Source organism: Aspergillus nomiae, assembly GCF_001204775.2.
Source record: "Aspergillus nomiae NRRL 13137 chromosome Unknown contig00146, whole genome shotgun sequence".
NCBI lineage: Eukaryota > Fungi > Ascomycota > Eurotiomycetes > Eurotiales > Aspergillaceae > Aspergillus > Aspergillus nomiae.
Genome location: NW_015378201.1, coordinates 1 through 13,424, shown reverse-complemented (window position 1 = coordinate 13,424; position 13,424 = coordinate 1). Strand labels below are relative to the sequence as shown.

Sequence of the window (13,424 nt, the reverse complement as noted above, 5' to 3'; positions counted from 1 at the left end):
GTGTTGACATAAGAAATTGATGCTGTATTGAAAAAACTCGATAGTTGTATCGTTTACCTCAAAAACGCAAATCACTACGTTGAACAAACAAAGTTTACATTCAAGATATAAGCAAATGATCAGTTCATCTATACTATACCGCACAAAACGAGATTCCCCAACGCCCTAGGCAAGTAGAAGAGATCAGGAACTGGCAATGTATGCCGGGCGACTTGATGCGCTCGTCACAGAAGTGGATAACTGAAAGCTAGTCACAAGACAGAGATGGGAAAGGGAAAGAGGGAAAGAGATACATAGAATCATATGGTTCGGGGTAATAGGGAAGTTTTGTGAATGCGAATAAATCACATGAATTGAACATTAGGTGGTGCAGAGGAGGGACACTTAGAAGACAGAGATGAAGTTGCCAATCCGCTCTTTCTGGTGTTGTGCAATGCACTCCGCGATCCACGTAACGTTTCGGATTTCCTGTGCAATGTGTGGTTAATTCTGGTGCCTCTCTTACTAAAACAGTTTTGGACTGACCTGTTCCTTCAACCTCATCCATGCGTACACTACCGCCGGGGTAAACTGCCGGGTGAAGACGACCTTGGACAATTCCATTTCCTTTTGGTAGAACATGTCCTCGAGACTCTTTCCATCCGAACCACCACCGAAGCCTGCACCCTGGGTAAGGCCCACAGCATCAAAGAAGGCCTTGTAGTCAGCCGATATGCTGACAGCAAGCGACACGGACTCCAGATCTTCGGCCCGTGAAAGCATCAATGATCCTTCAGGGTAGAGTTTACCGAACTCCGGGTACAGCTTTCTCCGTTCCTGCTTCGAAAGCTCTGTGCCAAACGAGTTCAAGGTGATATTGATCGCACGGCGATCTGCCTCAAACTCTAGAAGTTCAGACATGATCTCTTGTGTCGGAGTGCCCTTGAAATCTGGGTGCGTGTTCACGAACTGGTAGAAGTCCTCGAGGTAGTTCTTGTATAGGGTGTTGCGCACGATCTCGATGTTCAATTCGTCCAGATCCTGGTGGCTGAGGCTGCCCTTGAAGTAGCCGGCCAATGGTGTTTCAATCAAAACAGAGTTATAAAGTTCCTCGATGTTCGTGGCCACACACAGTACGGGCAGGGTCTCGAACCAGCCCAAGGGGTGGCATCGCTCTAGAAGCTCACGGGTATCACGTTCATGTAAAGTACCGGTAATGAGAAGAGCAATATTATCGATCATATAGCCGTAAGTCAGGTACTCGAGAAATCTGGCCGTCGACCCTGTGGCCTGGGTGAGTACATAGCGGAATTCAGCGACCAGCTTATCCGTCATCTTGCCGGCAAGGGCTGAGGTAGAGGGGTTGGGAGGAAGCGCGGCGAGGAAGTCCCCGTATGCGGGGGCGAGCTGGAGTTTGACATCTGCAGCCAGTACTGGGATAAGTATATAGTAGATAAGTAGCGATACGGGTGTGAGCGAACGGACCATCTATGGTTTCGCATTGGGTCAGGTTGTTGTAGTGCTGGCCGGTGAGGAGGCTGTTCCGATACCCTCGGACAATGCCCTCAACATAGCTGTAGAGCATTAGTTCGACGTTGTCGCGAGACCCCAAATATGATACTGAGCCATACATACCCGCTGTTAACGTTAAAGAAGAGACCCTCCATTGTGCGATGACGATGCAGCTCGGGAGGATTCCAAAACCACTCCGCAAGACAGCTGTTGTATGTATCTCCATGTCCCGTCAGTCGCTTCCCGCGTTACGTAAGACGCACCGCCGCACGCACCAGCCACTCAGCCACTCGGATCGCCCTCTCGCTTTTTTCATTTTTTTACTTTAGACTCGAGGTAAAAAATTCCCGCCAGCAGCGAGAAACCGACTTCCCCAAGCACGCTTTCGGTGGTTTCGTCCACGGTCGCTCTCACTCCCCGGCCTATCCAGCATATTTTTTACCTTTATAGCTGTTAGATTAAATATTTTTTGAACCAGCTGGGAATTGAGGCCGTCCACCATGACGCTGTTTATCCTCACTGAAACCAGCGCGGGTTATGCCCTGCTCAAGGCCAAGGACAAGAAGCTTTTGAAGAGAGATGATCTGGCTACTGAGGCTGCCACGGCAGAGGGTGTTTCGAACCTGTAAGTCATTGCTTTCGCTGCATTCTCGTGGGTGTTGTTCCAATATCACCGCACGCGCTCTTGAAGCAAAAAATTTTCCGGTGTGACGGTCCATCTAACACTTTCGTATAGTGTGAAATTGAAGAGTTTCCAGAAGTTCGACAGCGCTGCTACGGCCCTGGAGGAAGTTGCTTCTCTTGTTGAGGGCAAGGTTACCCCTCGTCTTGCCAGTCTTCTTGATGAGGTCAAGGATGAAAAGAAGGTCTCTTTGGCCGTTGCGGACCCGAAGCTTGGTATGTCGATCGAGCCTCTGCGCAGTAGATTTGGTTCAGTTATTGACTAAAATTCGTAAAGGAAATGCCATTGGCAAGCTTCCCGGTCTCGATATTCAACTTATCGCCGACTCAACCACCACTGATATCTACCGTGCTATCCGTGAACATCTCCCCACATTAATTCCAGGCCTCGCCCCTCAGGACATGTCCACCATGTCTCTGGGTCTTTCCCACTCCCTTGCCAGACATAAGCTGAAGTTCTCTCCCGATAAGATTGATACTATGATTGTACAAGCCATTGGCCTGCTGGATGATTTGGATAAGGAGCTCAACAACTATGCTATGCGCGTGAAGGAATGGTACGGCTGGCACTTCCCCGAGCTGGCTAAGATTCTCAACGACAACCTGGCCTACGCGAAACTCGTTTTGAAGATGGGTATGCGCACTAACTGGGAGTCCTCTGATCTCGCCGAGATTCTGCCCGAGGAGCTCGAGGGCTCTGTCAAGGCCGCCGCGGACCGCTCCATGGGTACCGAGATCAGCGAGGAGGATCTGGAGAACATCCAGGCTTTGGCTGAGCAGGTTGTTGGCTTCACGGAGTACCGTCAGCAACTTGCCGGTTATTTGACCGCCCGTATGAACGCCATTGCGCCTAACCTGACTGCTCTCGTTGGTGAATTGGTCGGCGCCCGTCTTATTGCTCATGCCGGTAGCTTGACCAACCTTTCCAAGAGCCCCGCCAGTACTCTCCAGATTCTGGGAGCCGAGAAGGCCCTTTTCCGTGCCTTGAAGACCAAGCACGACACTCCTAAGTATGGTCTCATCTACCACGCATCCCTCATCGGTCAGGCTACTGGCAAGAACAAGGGTAAGATGGCCAGAGTTCTCGCTGCCAAGGCCTCTCTTGGTCTCCGTGTTGATGCTCTTGCCGAGTGGGATGACGATGCTACCGAGGAGGATAAGGCTGCTCTTGGTACGGAGGCTCGGTTCAACCTTGAGAGGAAGCTGGCTGCCATGGAAGGCAAGCCTCTCAAGCCCCGTGGTGTGACCATTGCTCCCAACGGTACACCTGCACAGGCCAAGAAGTTCGAACTCAACGAGGCCAGGAAATACAACGCTGATGCCGATGCTGTTGATGAGCCTTCTTCTGCCAAGAAGCAGAAGAAGCTTGTTGAGGAGGTCCAGGATACCGAGATGGCCGATGCTGATTCTGATGAAGAGGCTGAGTCATCTGATGAGTCGGAAGAGGAATCGAGCAAGAAGAAGTCTAAGAAGAGCAAGGACGCCGACCTTGAGAAGATGGCCGAGAAGGCTGGATTGAGTCTCAAGCGGTACAAGCGCAAGCTTGAGCGCGGCGAGATTCAGTTCGATGCGGAAGGCAACCCTAGCTCGGTCAGCAAGAAGGACCTGAAGAAGGCCAAGAAGGAGGCCAAGAAGGCTGACAAGGGCGAGGAGAAGAAGCGCAAGCGCTCCGACGACAATGAGGACAGCGAGAAGAAACAGAAGAAGAAGAAGAAGAAGGACGAGTAAATCATGTCAAAAAGTTAAAAACTGATGGATCGCTACATTATTGTATGATATCACACTTTGTGGGTTCAATTTCCTGTCATTTGCTTGAACACTTTCTATTTTTTGGGTGGCATTTATAGGATGGATTGGTTCATCTATCCATGGCGCAGCGGTGCTTGTTGGTAAAGGCAGTTAGGTCTAATCTTGATATTATCCATCCATGTTCGTGGCTGTAGTACGGTAGCTGATGTAAGTATCTTTGGACACCTCTTTGGACCTGCTTTCCATGTCTGTCTTCTGTACCACATTCACCTCACATCCTACATCGACTGGCTCCTATTATTTATAGATCTTCCTACAGCCCCTATTTAGCAAAAACAAGACAATGTCTCTTACTCCAAACTCCCTCTATATCGCCCTCTACATCCGCACCGACCCACCAATCCCGGACAACTTCCATTGGGCCCTTTACCTTCATCATCACGATACAGGAACAAAATATCATATCACAAATGAAAGTACCGGTTGGATCGCCGCGCATGCTCCGGAATCCGCCATCTTGAAGTCCTTTCTCTTGGTCGGCCTTATCCGTATCGCAGATTTACCTTCTTCTCAGACTGTCTTGAGCGAAGCAGGCCAGTTGATACGCAGCTACGATGATCAGGTCAATGAGATGGGGGTTACGTGTCGGACTTGGTTGTTGAAAGTACTAGAGCTGCTGAAAAAGAGGGACTTACTTTGTGAGGGTAAGGACTTGGATTTGGGGGCTCTGGAGAGGGAGGTGATGGATTGGGGGAATGAGGAGGCGGGGGATTCAGTAAGGAATGTGCAACCTAGACCTGTCGGGGTGTCGAAGGTCTGTGGGTGAGATCTACGATTTGGTTTATATGGATAAATGCGAGGATATTTCTCTGATTATTGCCGCCATGTTGCTGAAAGGAACAATTAACAACCCCTGTCAGGCATGTTTCCTCCACTATACAGGTAGAATACAGCCAGTTCCTTCCACAAATCTTGTATGCTGCAACAACATTCGTCCTCATGCCCAACTAAGTAAGACACATCCAAAATGCTGCCCAAATGTATCTTTTTTTCACTTCAAGAGACCACCATTGCCATTCGTTTATGCAGAAGCGCTAGGAGCAGCGCCGCTGGCAGCCCCCGTCGGAAGATCGCCCATACCGGCCATGTTCATGCTGAAGTTATCGTTGACCTCACCACCATTCTCGGTCCAGTATCCCTCGGGGGAGAGAGAATCATCTCTCTTAGCGTCGATGCCAATTGAGATCCAGGCGAAGATACCATCTGAGGCATTGTCACCAAGCAGAACATACTCCATGAATGGGTCGGTGGTGTCAGCCTCCGATGCAAGGATGCTATCATCAGAGTTCTTAGTCAACTCTTGCGTGTTGGTCGAGTATGGGGTATTCTTCTCGACTTCAGTGATGAGGTCCTGGTCGAAGAAGATCTGACCAACATGCGAGGAGTGACCGTCGTACATGCCGGCGATAGTACCGTTGGGCAAGATCTTGGTCTCATTCGCGGGGTGGGTAACCACTGTATTAAATTGAGTCGTTAGCAACATGCTTAATCTCCTAGGCAGTGAGTACATCTTCGGTGAGGCCATACCGTGAATGTGAATAGCCCGGCCAGTGTAGTGGCCAGGGAAGATGGACTCAAACCGGACAACACCATCGTGGCCGCTCGGCTGAACACCGCGAAGGAATGTGGTGTCGATGTTGCCGGTATCGTTCGAATTACCGTTGCCGTTCGCGACGACACCAGAGTAAACACCCTAGAGCAATGTTAAAAGTCAGTCACAGATTTTCAACGGCCTGCGGTAGCTAAAACTGGGATTGGTAGATGCACCGTGGCATTGCAGTGCCAGATATCCGTGTAGATGTCAGGGAGAGGGTTGCAGGTGTTCGTATCGATGAGTTGGATGTCCATATAGAGAGGCACACCCTGCTGGTCTTCGGCCACATTCTTGCGGATCAGTTCACCAGCGATGTCTGTCTAAAGTCAGCTAAGTGACACGCAACAACCGTTTCAATAATCGTACAATACGGTCCCTGCGTCACCTCGGGTTGTACAATACATGTACCCTCCGAGCCGAATAGGACACGAGGGTCGGTGGAAGGGTCAACATGAGTCAGTTTGGAGTGATGATCCGTCGCCAGTACAGAGTCCAAGTCCCGTGCTTTGAGATATCGAGCCCCTGAACCTATATCAGCATGCACTCCGTGGCATAAAACTTGCATCTTCGTTTAGAGATCCATGAATATACCGGTATTCAACCCCCTCTGCCTGCGTAACAGCTTCACAGCATTCTCACGGCGAGCAACGTTAAGGTCCTCAACACCACGTGCCTTCAAGCTTGTGGCACAGTGAGCGAGGCTGCGTGACTGAATTGGGGCCTTTTGCAGGAAGTTGGCACGCTCGGCAGCCTCCGCTTCGACATTGTGCCCTGGATGAGCAGACACAATACTTGCTATACTAGCAAGGCCGAGAGCAAGAGTAGAAGCAAGCTGGACCATGGTGACTTGATTAAGGGAGGAGAAATAAGCCTAATGAGAGTTCTTGCGAGTCGGTAGAATTGCGACTGAAAATGAGGATGTGAGCTTTATATGCTCTGCCTCTACAGCACAAGTTAAGATATTGGGTCCGTTCGGCTAACAGCAGAGTTTGGATCTAGTTTAGATACCCACGAATGGTGTCTAGTATATTTTGCATTTGCCGACGGTGCTGCAGTCTGCAGATCTTAGCACTGTTCCCGTTTTACTGCCGGTACCTGGCGTGTACTCCACAAGTGCTTGTGGAACACTGTTTAGGCGCCTACATTTCGAGGAAATTGTTCTTGACGAAGAATGAGAGTACCTAGAAATGAGGTCCACATAGGTGACGTGTTGAATCTTGACCCAACTGGATAAACGAACTGTTCTAGACTACATACTCCTAGGCCATATCACGGACGGTTTCACTAGCTGCAGTAGTACTTGTTCATCACTCGGAGTAAATCGTTATGTATGTTCACCCCGTTTGATATCGCAGGCAACACTATTCCAGTCCGTGTTACTATTGACAAGTGGATGAGATTCATTTGATCGCAGAGTCCCTCTGGTTTTTACTTCCTTCAAGACCACAAGAGCATGTATTGATCTGGACTATATATTTGTAGGCCGTGAGAATGCTACCTAAAGTACGAAAAGCTTAGTGCCGTACACAAAGCATTGCAGAGAATCCCGCTCACTCTACCTGACTTTGTATTATGTTAGTAAAGTACCGCAGGTAATTTGTTGCCTTGCCATTGTAGTCTGTAGCTCGGGAAGTATGGATCGTCTACCCGCTGATGGAACTTCAAGCACTCTGTTAGAACTGTGTCATTGGACTACTAAATACTGTAACCCCAAGCGCTCCAATCAGAGACAATTGTATAGCTCTTTGAGCCTGCATGCGCCGGCCGCAACTACTAGGGTTATATCAGATTGATGGAGGGCCAAACCACGCGCTGAGTCAGCGGGATTCATTTTCTCCGTGATCGACGTCCTACGCCGATCACGGGAGCATCTCCAATCATCTCCAAGTGTTCTTCAGCTTCGCCCACTACGTGATTCGCGAGGTCGGGTATAAATCCTGAATGTTCCTGGAAATGTACCAATCCATAGAAGCCAAGAAATGATTACGCGGTGAACTAATGAAAGCATGAGATGTGGTTTCTTCACGGCTCAGGATAGCCCCACGTTCGTTTGGGGTAGCAACTGGCTTTCCAAAACTTGAATGGGATGAAGGCGCAACCTTATGGCTCAGTCCATGGCTGTTCAAATTGAAGGTGGAAGAAGTCTACGTTTTTGGCTACTATTTTCTCGCGGAAGTTCTTGGAATCATGTGCTATGTGCGAGACCTTGTTATCTATCTCACAGGACTGGGGAAGGGAAAGGTGGAGTTCGACAATCCATAACAGGGATCATATCCGACCTACGCTGGGATTCTGAAGAATGGAGTTCTTGGCAAGAAACCGGAGGCCGTCGGTGCAAGACATTCTGATTCACAGCTTCTTGGAGATGGAGAATTCTGCAGAGGATGGCAGATGCAATGTTCGGGTCGGAGCGGAGTGCACTGAGTACTCCTCGAGAAGTATAAAGGTCCCACGGTCTTTCACACTCATTAAGCTACTCACGCCCTTGGTTATTCATTGATTGTCGTTGGAAATCAAACATGTTCCTTTCAAAGCTCATTTTTGCTGCTCTAGCAGCGACCACTGCAATTGCTCATCCTGGCCCTGACCATGCCGTGCCTCGTGCAGAAATTCAGCGGCGTAATGGGCTAGCCAAGCAATGTGCCAACCACGCAGCGGATTTCAATCGACGCCGCATGGCGAAGAGAGCAATGCAGAAACGCTGGGAAGGTTCGGGTCACAACTCGACTTTCGAGATTACCACAGACGCCCCTTACTACGACACCATCCAGAACGACACTTGTGTCCTCAGTCCCGAGGTAACCCGTGGTCCCTACGCCTGGCCGCGCTCTCAGACTCTACGCCAGGATATGACGGAGGGCCAGGCAGGTGTGCCTTTGTGGCTTGATGTGGGAGTCCTCGACATGGCGACCTGCGAGCCCTTACCGAATGTCCTCGTCGACTTCTGGCACTGCAATGCGACCGGCTCTTACTCCTCGTTTACTCACCTTTCACCCAATACCCCGTTTAGCAAGCTTCTGGATGAACTGAATATCACTGATTTCGAGATTGGTGTTACCGATCTGCATACGGACGATACTACCTTCCTGCGGGGAATGTGGCCCACTGACGAGAATGGGGTCATGGAGATCAAGACTATATTCCCAGGTGTGACCTAACAAGATGTTAAGCAATAGATCTCCGGCTATTAAACACTGATGCATCTGTACTATAGGGTTCTACGTCCAGCGTGCTATTCATATACATGTTCAAGCACACACTGACTGGATTGTCCGAGGAAACGGCACAATTGTTTCCGGCAATACCATAAGCACTGGACAGCTCTATTTCGATGAAGCGCTTTCGCAGAAGGTTATGAGCTTGGAGCCTTACGCCTCACACACTCAAGTCAATCGTACCACCAACGCACAGGATGCTATATTCCCCAAGGGCACTGACGGAGGATTCAATCCCGTTGTATCCGTTGTCCCGGCGGATGGTGAGGATATCAGCAAGGGGATGATTGGATACATTACTATGGGCGTAGACACAGCTGCGATTAAGACTTTCAAGAAGTAATGGTCTACTTCGGATTTAGTCTTCGGGGTTGTCAATATGCAAGGGTTAGCTGGGCTTGTATGGAACTTAGTGGAAGAGGGATCCATTTGAACACCAGCTGCAAAATCAAAAGAGAGAGAAAAAGATACTCAAATGATTCATACGTACGAGGATACTTCGTCTAAATCGACTTACTATAAATTTAGGCTGGGTACTCTTTTCAGTGTGTCCATTGGGGTGGCTCATTACGAATGATCAAACTAGGTAGTAACTAACTATGCCTAAAGTGAGCTGAGTGGGTCATAAAACCAAATTTATCATGTGGAGGTTTTTTCGGTAGCAAACCAGCAGTGGCCCGGTCAGCACCTGGGGGAAACCCACCATTCCCATTAGGCCGTTTGTCGTCCAGTTCCCTCCGGGCAAAGTCAATTGTATTCTTTGCGTTTTTGTATTGTCTTAAAATTATCAGGTTGTTCGATTATACCAGGAGACCTATTATAGCTACCAACTCCATGAGCGGATCTGCCGTCGCTTCACGTGGTGGAAGAGCGCGGACTGCCTGCGATCTATGTCGGCATCGGAGGGTAGGTAAACGGCAACTAAGTTGTGGGGTAATAAACTAGAATCACTAACTATTGACCTTTGCTCCATTGTGCCCAACAGATTGGCTGTGACAGAGCGAAACCAGCCTGCGAAACATGTACTCTTGCGGGGGTGCCTTGCACTTTCACTCCAACAGCGCAGCAACGGAAAAGTGTTCGCGAGTAAGATGCAAGCAGTCATCCTCTCAACGAACTCAATTAACCATGTCATAGAGAGCTGGCCGATGCGAAAGATAGAGTACGACATTTGGAAGAAGCATTGAGGGCCGAGCGAGAGAACCGTCTGAATTCGGACCAATATACGCCTCCTAAAGCTCTTTCAAGCGGAAGCAGTCCTCTTGAAGTCCCTCCCCAATTACTCAGTTCATGGTCAGCCACCAATTATTTGCTTGAATCCCACAGCTTCGATGCTGCGCTATCAAACTTCCGGTGGCATCTCGGGTTCTGCGGCCCTCGCGCCGCTCCTTTTGCTCTAACACCATCCTTCTCCTCCACCGTTTACGAACGGACGGGGTTCGTTCTCAATATTGAAGATTTCTTAAATCAGCTAGCGCAATCATTCAAACTGCAGCATCCAACACATTCAACGAGGACCATTGTTCCGAAGTGGCCTCCACAGTCTCTAATACAGCGTTCGATAGAGTACTTTGCGAAAAACAGACTCTATTCCATTTTCCCTGCTGTCGACTTGGAAAATACACCCATTCATCTCGATTCAAAAGCCCTTGGAAATCCCGACAGCACAACCAGTCCTGCCAACTACGCCTGTCTGGTGGCTTTAACGGCTCTGATAACCCGAATCCGCGGGAATGACCTGGCTTTTGCTGACGCCGACCCTGATGCGTATGTGCAAGCAGTGCTGACTTTGTTACCCGAATTGATAATAGACAATGCCAACATACGAAGCCTTGAAGCTCTCACCTTGCTAGTAAGTGGCTCTCACGGTTCTAAGATCAAAGCCTATCTTTAATAATACTAATTCCAGGTCCTGTACATTGCCCCCCTTGGTCAACCGCGGCCGGCAGGTATTCTACTTGCCATGGCTATACGAATGCTGTATAATATGGGAGCAAACCGAAACAGGGCACCCCCCGATGAGACTTTAGAACAGAGCCAACACCGCCAACACGTGCGAGCTCTGTTTTGGGTGTGCTACTCCATCGACAAAGAAATGTCGCTTCGAGAATGCAAGGCTCCTTTAATAAACGATGCCGACTGTGATCTGCATCTGCCTGCCGCTTATGTCTCGACTTCCTCTAATCGGTCATTCTTTCCAGAGCCTTTATCAACGAAAGAGCTTCTCCTCCCGTCGGACCTTCGTCTTGCCCTAATAAAATCCAAAATACAGCATTTGCTGTACTCTGACCATGGTATAGCCCAGCCTGAAGCAAGGCGGATTCAATACATCCGTGAATTGGATCAGGAGCTGAGTGACATCAAATCGAACTTTCCGGTTACGTGTCAACCGGAAGACGTCTTGGACCGAAGCGTGCCCGATTCCTTACTTCATGATCTCAGTCTACGGGGTGTGAACATACATCTGGAGTATTACTACTGTCTAGCAAAGATTCATGGAGCGAGCAATAATGGAGGTATACCATCTCGTGAGAGCTGGTCCCTACTACCGTCTAGTATGGAGATTTGCCACCAGTCAGCACGGTCCACTTTACTCTATCTCAGTCGAATGCGCCATTCGATAATGCCTGAAACCTTCTGGTTGGTATGACCTCTTTGATTGAGCGTGCATGTTCGACTAACTCTGGGTCCACTCTTGTCTGACAGGATATATGCTCAGCTTCTGCTTACTGCAGTAATCTCTCTCTTTTGGCAACTGATTACCACCTTTCCTCCCTCACCGACTTCCGAGGAAGACCTGCAGATCATAGAGGAGACCGCGGTTATATTCAGTGAACTTAATCGAGATAACCAACAGGCGAGTTGCTTTCCTCCGTTCTACCTCACTGAACATTTCATCCAAAGATTGGTCTTCTTAGCAAGACAGTCGCTCTACAGGGCGGCGAATCAGTGACCATACGCCATGCTAGCGAGTTTCAGTGCGACAAGCATGCACATAACACTATGATAGCTTGACGATTGCCTCTGAGCAACAGTCAACCTTAAGCTATAGTGTACCACGTCATTTGAGCAAAAAACATGTATAAGAGAAGCCTCGAATGTTCTAGCCCGGTGCGGATCATAATCCATGGCTAATGCGGTATGTATTGCAATTTTCCTATTGAGTCTTGTATGAACCCTTTCAGTGTCGTATTCACACAGCTTCACTTGCAGTGGGTCAGATCAAAACATATGATGGCAATGTCACATTCCACAAACAGGTGGGGGAAGAAAAGACCAGGAATTCATCGATCGATGGTCAAGATGACTTGACTCTCTTCTCTCTGATATAGCAGCAATATGCTGTGCACTGCAACAGGCCAATGGAAACTCATACACGGTGCCGAACATAAGCCAGTCTCTATCTCCAGGTTGTGGAACTGGAGCTTATCATGGAAGGCCCGTAGCGCCTCTACCTGCATTAAACCATGCATCTAGCTGTTAACTTTACTGGCCGGGTTTTTCTATCTCTTTATGCTATCCTATCCCGCCCAGTAGACATGTGACTTACAATGAATCAAAACATGAATTTTCAAAAATGCTGTTGATATCTCCGATCTACATACCGAATACCCCTAAGCAGAATGGCCGAAAGGCGGAATCAAATAAAAACAGAATCACACCGCCCGATTCTGCCGTCAATATCTCTTAATTTTCCCATTCCCCTCACATTTTCACTACAATACATATTCCATGAAAGAAATCCCAAACACCCCAAACACACATAAACAATGAGGGTACGCTCCCAATCGCTAGCCCGGACAATTCCACCGCGAATCTAACAGTAAAATCCCAGGTGATCGACCCCCAATCGGCAGTCCTCACCAACATTGAGGTCCTAGCTACCTAACAGCAAACCCGCCACGCCGACCAGCAAACCCACCCCCAAACCTACGACACTGGGTCCCAAGCCCAGACCTACGAGACCACAATACCGTCGTTAAAGAGGTATATACATACATACATACCCTCCGCCTACCTTCTCCAACTTCACAATAGCACCCATTCTACAATAGAACCGAGAAACGAATCTCAACACCCATGCACCAAACCCATGTTTGGGAGAGATAGAGAGAGATAGAAAAGCTAATATAGTCAGATCCACAACTATGTCTCCCGCCTCTCACCCCACCTCTACAAATACCCAAAATACACCCACCAAAGCCCCGAACAGCTCCAACAACTAGCCCAATCGCAATCCCAGACCGATACCCCGGCCGTCCCGCTCATCCAATCCAACGCACCGACGCCCATGGACATCGCGCTCCGGGATCTGATTACCCAGTTACAGCCCTACGGGTTAACGAAGGGCGAGGTACTGATGATTGTTAATCTGGGTGTGGGGATGCAGGATGCGCCTGCGGGGGCGGGTGAGGATGGACAGGAGGAGGAAGGGGGAGAAGAATCTGGGGAGGGCGAGGGCGAGGCTGTTAATGGGAATGGGGACGGGATGGATGTTGATGTTAATGGGGAGGGGAACGCCGAGGGGGAGGCCGAATTGGGGGAGGAGGATTATGGAGCGCTTGCGCTGTTGGATACTGTTATTGAAGAGAGGGAGGAGCGGTTCAGTGATGAGGATGTGGTGGCTATTCTGG

The 13,424-nt window shown here is 49.2% G+C and overlaps 6 protein-coding genes across 6 annotated transcripts; 4 read left to right on the top strand and 2 right to left on the bottom strand.

Moving 5' to 3' along the window:
• Positions 1 to 106: 106 nt before the first annotated feature.
• Positions 107 to 1,677, bottom strand: ANOM_006210 (H(+)-transporting V0 sector ATPase subunit d; the record flags this gene model as incomplete). Its single annotated transcript, XM_015551467.1, has 4 exons — positions 107 to 468; positions 526 to 1,412; positions 1,465 to 1,553; positions 1,615 to 1,677. Coding segments are annotated over 4 exons (1,110 nt in total), but the record flags the coding sequence as incomplete, so codon positions are not given.
• Positions 1,678 to 1,991: 314 nt separating this feature from the next.
• On the top strand, positions 1,992 to 3,900 carry nop58 (RNA-processing protein NOP58; the record flags this gene model as incomplete). The annotated part of the gene is made up of 3 exons (XM_015551466.1): positions 1,992 to 2,116; positions 2,228 to 2,388; positions 2,450 to 3,900. 3 exons carry the CDS (start codon positions 1,992 to 1,994, stop codon positions 3,898 to 3,900), a joined length of 1,737 nt encoding a protein of 578 aa, XP_015406604.1.
• Positions 3,901 to 4,264: 364 nt separating this feature from the next.
• ANOM_006208 (uncharacterized protein) lies at positions 4,265 to 4,747 on the top strand (the record flags this gene model as incomplete). Its single annotated transcript, XM_015551465.1, has 1 exon — positions 4,265 to 4,747. One exon carries the CDS (start codon positions 4,265 to 4,267, stop codon positions 4,745 to 4,747), a length of 483 nt encoding a protein of 160 aa, XP_015406591.1.
• Positions 4,748 to 5,002: 255 nt separating this feature from the next.
• Positions 5,003 to 6,416, bottom strand: ANOM_006207 (intradiol ring-cleavage dioxygenase; the record flags this gene model as incomplete). Its single annotated transcript, XM_015551464.1, has 5 exons — positions 5,003 to 5,436; positions 5,509 to 5,674; positions 5,749 to 5,891; positions 5,942 to 6,097; positions 6,167 to 6,416. The coding sequence occupies 5 exons, from the start codon at positions 6,414 to 6,416 to the stop codon at positions 5,003 to 5,005; spliced, it is 1,149 nt and encodes a 382-aa protein (XP_015406605.1).
• A 1,678-nt stretch (positions 6,417 to 8,094) lies between these two features.
• On the top strand, positions 8,095 to 9,133 carry ANOM_006206 (intradiol ring-cleavage dioxygenase; the record flags this gene model as incomplete). Its single annotated transcript, XM_015551463.1, has 2 exons — positions 8,095 to 8,722; positions 8,790 to 9,133. 2 exons carry the CDS (start codon positions 8,095 to 8,097, stop codon positions 9,131 to 9,133), a joined length of 972 nt encoding a protein of 323 aa, XP_015406606.1.
• A 491-nt stretch (positions 9,134 to 9,624) lies between these two features.
• Positions 9,625 to 13,424, top strand: ANOM_006205 (uncharacterized protein; the record flags this gene model as incomplete). Its single annotated transcript, XM_015551462.1, has 6 exons — positions 9,625 to 9,696; positions 9,776 to 9,876; positions 9,928 to 10,642; positions 10,700 to 11,434; positions 11,510 to 11,611; positions 12,929 to 13,424. Coding segments are annotated over 6 exons (2,221 nt in total), but the record flags the coding sequence as incomplete, so codon positions are not given.